Below are 6,752 nucleotides of genomic sequence, written 5' to 3' on the forward strand. Positions count from 1 at the left end.
AGTGCTCCTAATTAGATAACAAAAGGCCCTTTTTTAAGGCTGCTTTAAAAAAAAACGTCAAAAGAATGTAAAATTGATAGTTTTAGTCGGTGAAATACTACACTTTCCGTTATCCGATAGATTTATTTAATTTAAGTTCCAGTTAGAGCATCTTATTATCTTGATTTTTATAAGACTGGATTTTAGAAAACTAACTCACTAAATTAATTATGAATTTTTCTCTAATGCACGTTTAGAAAAACGCAAGTATAGAGCTGAATCAGTCGATCTTATTTGTAAAATTTGGACAATTTTGAATATTAAAACGGGTAAATTTATAATTCGTATATCCTGTACCACAATCATTTCAGACTAGATTTTTATTTTAAGTTTTTGAAAAAGAGTTAACTAGCCTAAGGCGAATTCAATTTTTTTCAGAAATTACCTAAAATTAAGTGACAATTTCTCTGAAAATCTACATCACATCGAAGTAAGTTTTGCACTAAATTAATCTGCAACGTTTACTTAAATTGCTGTTATGCCTTAGTGATTATAAATTGTTATTATTGATTTTTGCCAATTTTTTGAAAACGAGCCTTCACCGGTACAATTATTACCACTTTTGGACATTTTCTCATATTTTGTTAGACCAAGTAGAAAAAGTCCTATAATGTGATATATATTTATAAACTACTCGCAAAGCCCTTTAATTTGATACCACACACGGTATTATCGAGCGCTCGGTTGCGATTTCACTATTTTTAACACGAAAGCCCTCTTAAGTCTCAAGTAATATGTACTATACTTCGTTTCTTTTAGCATTAGAGAGACCTGTCAAGAACGAGATATAAGGTTTTTTATCGGGCACATTCTGCGGATCGAACAGTCAACACGAGTTGAGCATTTCTATTTTTTTGCCATTTTTTTTATTTTGATTTTTTTTAGGGAATTTTAGGTCAATTGTACTCAGAATCACGAGTACTTTCAATTTCACTGGGAGACAAAAAGTGTGCCAGAATTTCCATACATATTTGTTACTTTGCTCTTTTGTTACCTCACACAACATGTACGGAAAATGGTAACAAAATAAGAAAAAATCGTACGGGATATTTTTTTAAACTACTAGGATTGAAAAAGCTAGTGATTCTGAGTAGAAATAGCATATTTTTTTTTCAAAAATATCACATTCCATAAAAGTGGCGAAAAAAAAAGAAATGCTCAGTTAATAAATATCACGTATTTATTATCATGTTTTAATAAATTATTCAGTGTTGTGAATAGATAAGAAACATAATAAAATATTAGTTCATTTATATTCTAAGATGAAAAGCTAAGAATTTAAATAAATTGTGATTGCAATTTTTCATGGAAAGGTTGTACATTAAAAAACCAAAAGAGGCAGAATTCTCACACAATGCTCTATTTTTAAACGTCACTGTCACTATCTACAACAATGTCTACCTACACTATGTACATAAGTTCCGAGAAATTCAGTGGTATCAGCCGAAATCGAAGGAAGATTTACGACCACTGCTTCTTTGCTTACCCGTTTGAGAGATAATTATAATCTTAAATGAAACTAAGTATATCAGTACACTATGCCACACAAGTCAAAGGTGAGTCTCTAAGAGAAAAGACTTCGCCAATTGAGTCCAAGACATTAATTTGGCTCATATGATATGACCTCAGAGCTAAAATTAGATCAGACATATCCAATTTGTCACAGTGCTATTCTCTTGGCAGCCCAAGGGTGATTTTAATTATTTTAATTAATTGTTGTGGAAGTTTGTGTCTGTGTTTATAAACTTTTTTAAGAATTTTGCCAGCAATATTCTATATACAGCATGGTCACTGCACAAGGTAATCTGACAGTTATCTAAAATGCCTAGAACAAACATTCGCAAGTTATGGATTGTGACATTTGTGACATTGGTGGGTCATAAAATGTCATGGTGTGATTTGTGTGGCCCTAAACCTGAGTGCTACCAATAATATGTCTCTCTGGGCCTGGTGTACTTTAGGAACCTTCAAATTCTTGAAAAACTCATAATGCACTGTAGTGTTAGCTCGACCTTTTACAATACAAACAAATATAAGAATAGGTACATAAATAAAATCAGTGGCAAAATTGTTGTAGGTAGCAAAAACTCAATGTCAAAGGGACAGACTAAGTTATTTACTAACTGACACAGTGAGATAACAAAATGAATCACACTTTTTAAACTGTTTTCTTTTCTTAGTACTAAAACAATAGGTTATTTGAGAAAATATTTTAAGGGACAGTTTTTCATTTTTTTTTTATTTCTTCTTCATTACATAAAAAACATACAAGTTTAATTTATCATTGGTTTTTACCTCATAATTAAACAGTCAGCAAAATAGTACATTTCGATACAAGTGCGTAAAAGAGGAAGTTTGAAACGAGTGGCGATAAATTAAAACACGACCGAAGGGAGTGTTTTAAATTGACACGAGTTACGAACTTTTCCTTTTGCTTTTCTCAAACACGTGTACCGAACGACGTTTTTCAGTACAGATGGCTCTCCGAAGTTTCGACCTGTTATATAATGAACCACTTCTCGCACTAGTGCGAAAAAAAACACCATCTGTACTGAAATAGTACAGATGGTGTTTTTTTTTCGCACTAGTTCGCCACTCGTTTCGAACTTCCTTTTTTACGCACTTGTATCGTAATGTACTATTTTAGATAGACCAGAGATATCTATGATAGACTTGATAGAGTGGAGAATTGAGTGTCTAATCTTACTAAGCAAATAAATTATAAGAGGTAAGTATTAATTTCATGCAATTTAAATTTTCCTATGACAATTCCAACCACTATTTAATCAGCATGCTACTTTACATTAACTTAAAATTAGTACATTACGATACAAGTGCGACAAGTGCGTGAAAAAGGAAGTTCGAAACTACAGGCGTTCGGTCAAAAAAATCAAAATAATTTATTCAGCAAATAGGCCACAGGGGCACTTTTACACGTCACATGTACATATTTAGAAAATATTTAAAATTGAATTGAAATTACAATTGATAGTATTATATACTAATTCTAAGTTTTAACTAAAGTTAAATCTATACAATTAATTAGAGATGTAGAAGGTAGGTCGGTAGGAATGTAGGTCGTGTTTTAAATCGACACGAGTTACGAATTTCCTTTTCGCACGTGTATCGTACGACGTTTTTCAGTACAGAATGCTACAGATGGGCTTCCGAAATTTCGACCTGACATATAATGAACCACTTCTCTTTGCAAAGAGTTTACTTTGTAGTTTGTAAAAGCAAAGACTACATTGCAAAGAATTTACTTTTCAATACAAGAAACAATTACATTATCCACATTGTTAAGTTCTCATTAAGATGGTTGTCTAACGGAAAGTCATGCACTTCATGTTTTCATAACACTGCATCAATGAAAGAATGAAAGACTCTGCTATTGTTACTGTTACACTGTGTTATAAAGACATATGGTTCAATTTTGGTAAGTTAAAAGGAATGTTAGCCCTAGTTCAGACATCACAGCGGAAACCGCGCGGATGCAAATCGCGCGGATCAACCGCGCGGATCTTATTTTAATAGCATAGTACTAGACCGTTCACACTGCACCGCGCGGTTGTAGTATGAACGTTCCGATCCGCGCGGTTTCCGGTGTGTCTGAACTAGCGCTTAGTGTCAGTTTTATTTAATTTGACATTATTTTATTTCACTTGACTGACTTTTTTAGTTATCTTTTAACTCAGGGGTCTCTAAATTTTTATGTCAGGGCCATATTGCTCCTCAAAAAGACATTCTAAAAGTTACAGCCTAAACCAGCGTCAGACCCAAGAACAGTGTCATGTTCATTCAGGGAAATGACAGGACATTTAAAATATTGCCTGTCATAATGTCCTTCTTTGTTACAATACATGGCCTATAAGATCTGACACTTAAATTACAAAAGACTAATAAATAATAGTCAGTACAGAACTTAACTGTCACATTACCTACTCACCCAATCAGAATCAAATAACACCCGATTACCTATAACATGGAGGCCTTTGCCTAGCAGTGGGACATTCTAGCATACAAAAAAAAACGTATAATTATTCATATATGCAACAAGCTACATTATAATAAATTGAAAACATTTTAAACTAATTTGCATATTAAATAAATAAATAGCATAAAGAATTTGATTTCATTAGATTTATCCTGGCCAATATAAGTCTACATACATTCAATAACGCCTGTATCCCATAAAGGGGTAGGCAGAGCACATGAAACTAGTAAAGTTTCAGAGCTACTCTTGGCAATTTGGTTCAGAAAAAAAAACGAAATTATGACATACAAGTAGAATAAATTTAATAAATAGTATTTTAGCAACAGGGTGCTTAAGAAAACTTCCGCATTTAGAACACAAAGCCCTTTTAACAGTGCTGGCAGCTTTCCAACCAGGATGAGCTACAGTTGACAAAGCTTCATGTTCCAGCTTTGTCACTATTCTAGTACATTTGTTACAAAAAGACATACTTAACCCAGATTCGAACAACTACTGGATTGAGTTGCATTGCCTTTTTGAAGAACTAAAAATTGTGTATCAGAAAATACTCATAAAAATGACATCAAATGACATCATATTATACTGGTGGTTATTTACAATGCTATAAAAATAAAATATCTAGCCACTCTACTCAGAGTGGTAGCGTCTGCAATACCGGTCCAACTCCTTATATTGCCACACCATGATGTTCTTGGTCTTCCTCTAAAAATGTTTTTCAGTAATAAAATATGTCCAAAATATGCTGTTTTTCTTCTTTTGACTGTCAATACAACTTCCGTTGTCTTTTTCATTCTGTCCAATACTTGTTTGTTAGATATCTTATAAAAATTCTCAGCATGTTTGGCTACCCTGGATATTACAGACCTCATTTAATTATTTGATTACACATAATATCTTAAAAGTAAGGGTATCATAACATTTCTCCCAGAATCAAATAAGCCAGGGATGTACAACATTTTAGAAAACTATTTTATATTATTATTTTTTACTTACTGGTTGAAAATTATGCATAATAATCAACTCTATAATCTGAAACCCCTGGACAATCCAGTTGTTAATACGAAGATAAAATTTGCTAATAAATTATGATGATTTTCAAACCATAACTGAACTATTTATATGTATGAACAAAGTGATACATTACAGACATACATGTTTGTCACTATTATCTAGTATGTATGAGAACCTCCGTAACTGAAGATTGTATTTTCTGTAATAACTTATACACTGCATTTTGTAACTCAAAACTAAACAATTGAACACAAAACAGCTGTATTATCAAGATTCACAATGCAACTGAAGTATTAACAGTTGCATTTCCTTTTATATCATCTTGTAAACAGAGATAAGAACACAAACAATTCCTGAGAATGAAAATATTTATGTCTAGTGGAATACCCAGTCAAGGTAGGTAATGAATATAGATACAAAGTGCTAAAAATAAGTATCCACAACCTTAACATGTAAGCCAGTGGTGGGCACAGTATGTCCATGTCCACTGACCATGTCTGACCACAAAAGGAGGAAGCTACCAGTCCTTCAAAATAGTGTGTGATATGGCCAGCAATGTAGTAGAAATGCATTTTTGACATGTTGCTAGGCAGAGTGATGACAGATGGACTAAAAGTTAACAGAATGGTGGCCACTCACAGATGTAAGAAGCGCTTGGCATCCGTTAGCTCGTTGGGTGGACGACATCCAGAAAATTGCGGGTCACAACTGGATGAGACTAGCTCAGGACCGGGACAAGTGGCGTACTAGAAGAGAGGCCTATGCTCAGCAGAGGGCGATAAAGGGCTGATATGATGATGATGATGATGATTTTTGATGTAAATCTGGCCCACCTCCAAAAGTCCTTTACATTTTGACCCCCAAATGAAAAAAGTTTGCACTATTTATTTATTTTAAATTACTGAATTCAAAATAATGAAAATAATCAATTTTTCCCAATGGTCTGGTTAAACAAATATAATTGAAGAAGAGAATGTGGAGACTTAATATTTAAAAACAGGATATCATATGATAAAGAAGAAAGGTAACTTTAATGCAACTTTATCATATTATCTACACAATGATAAGCAATGAAGTAGAATATAGTGATCATTTGTGATTATGAAAATAAACCTTCAGAAGTGATGCTGTAATCATTTAAATAGTCTTAAATAATAAAGAGTTAAATAAGTCAAAATAAACACATAACTGAGAGAGTTAAACGAAATCATCAATGTGTTCCTCCAAAGCATGTGAACTGATGAACACAAAAGCATCACTTAACATATTTGATTGTTTACATTCCGGCATATTTAAGGCACGGAAGACAGCAGAGGGGACAATTAATCTAGTATAAATAGAGCTATAAGCCTATAACGTGATGCCATTTAAACATCGTGATTCCTAACACCAAAACTTTATTAGGTATTTTTAACTCTACCGACATATCCACCTATGTTGTTTTTACTTTTCTTAGATGTTAGGACTCAAAATGACGATGACTCACCAAATAATTTAAATTCACACAACGTTAGTGGGAATTCGGTCCATTATTGCAGCATACAACGATACAAAATCCAAGGGACATCGCCACCCCGGATCCAATCACTTTATGTTTCACGATACACAAACGTTTTTAAACGACACATAACGTAGCACTATGTAACCGATAATCGCATAATTACAAGAAAGGTCATAGCGTAAAGACGTTACTGTGAGAAATATGCAC

The 6,752-nt window shown here is 33.2% G+C and overlaps 1 protein-coding gene across 1 annotated transcript in view; it reads right to left on the bottom strand.

The window, feature by feature from the left end:
- The window catches only part of LOC125235705 (E3 ubiquitin-protein ligase SH3RF1-like), a 94,868-nt gene extending 89,125 nt beyond the window's left edge, over positions 1-5,743 (bottom strand). The window contains 1 exon segment of the mRNA XM_048142270.1: positions 5,186-5,743. Within this exon segment, the coding sequence (XP_047998227.1) occupies positions 5,186-5,266 (81 nt within the window). The 5' untranslated portion in view covers positions 5,267-5,743.
- Between the last annotated feature and the right edge of the window lie 1,009 nt (positions 5,744-6,752).

The sequence above is a fragment of the Leguminivora glycinivorella genome, chromosome 18, assembly GCF_023078275.1.
Source record: "Leguminivora glycinivorella isolate SPB_JAAS2020 chromosome 18, LegGlyc_1.1, whole genome shotgun sequence".
NCBI classification, from domain to species: domain Eukaryota; kingdom Metazoa; phylum Arthropoda; class Insecta; order Lepidoptera; family Tortricidae; genus Leguminivora; species Leguminivora glycinivorella.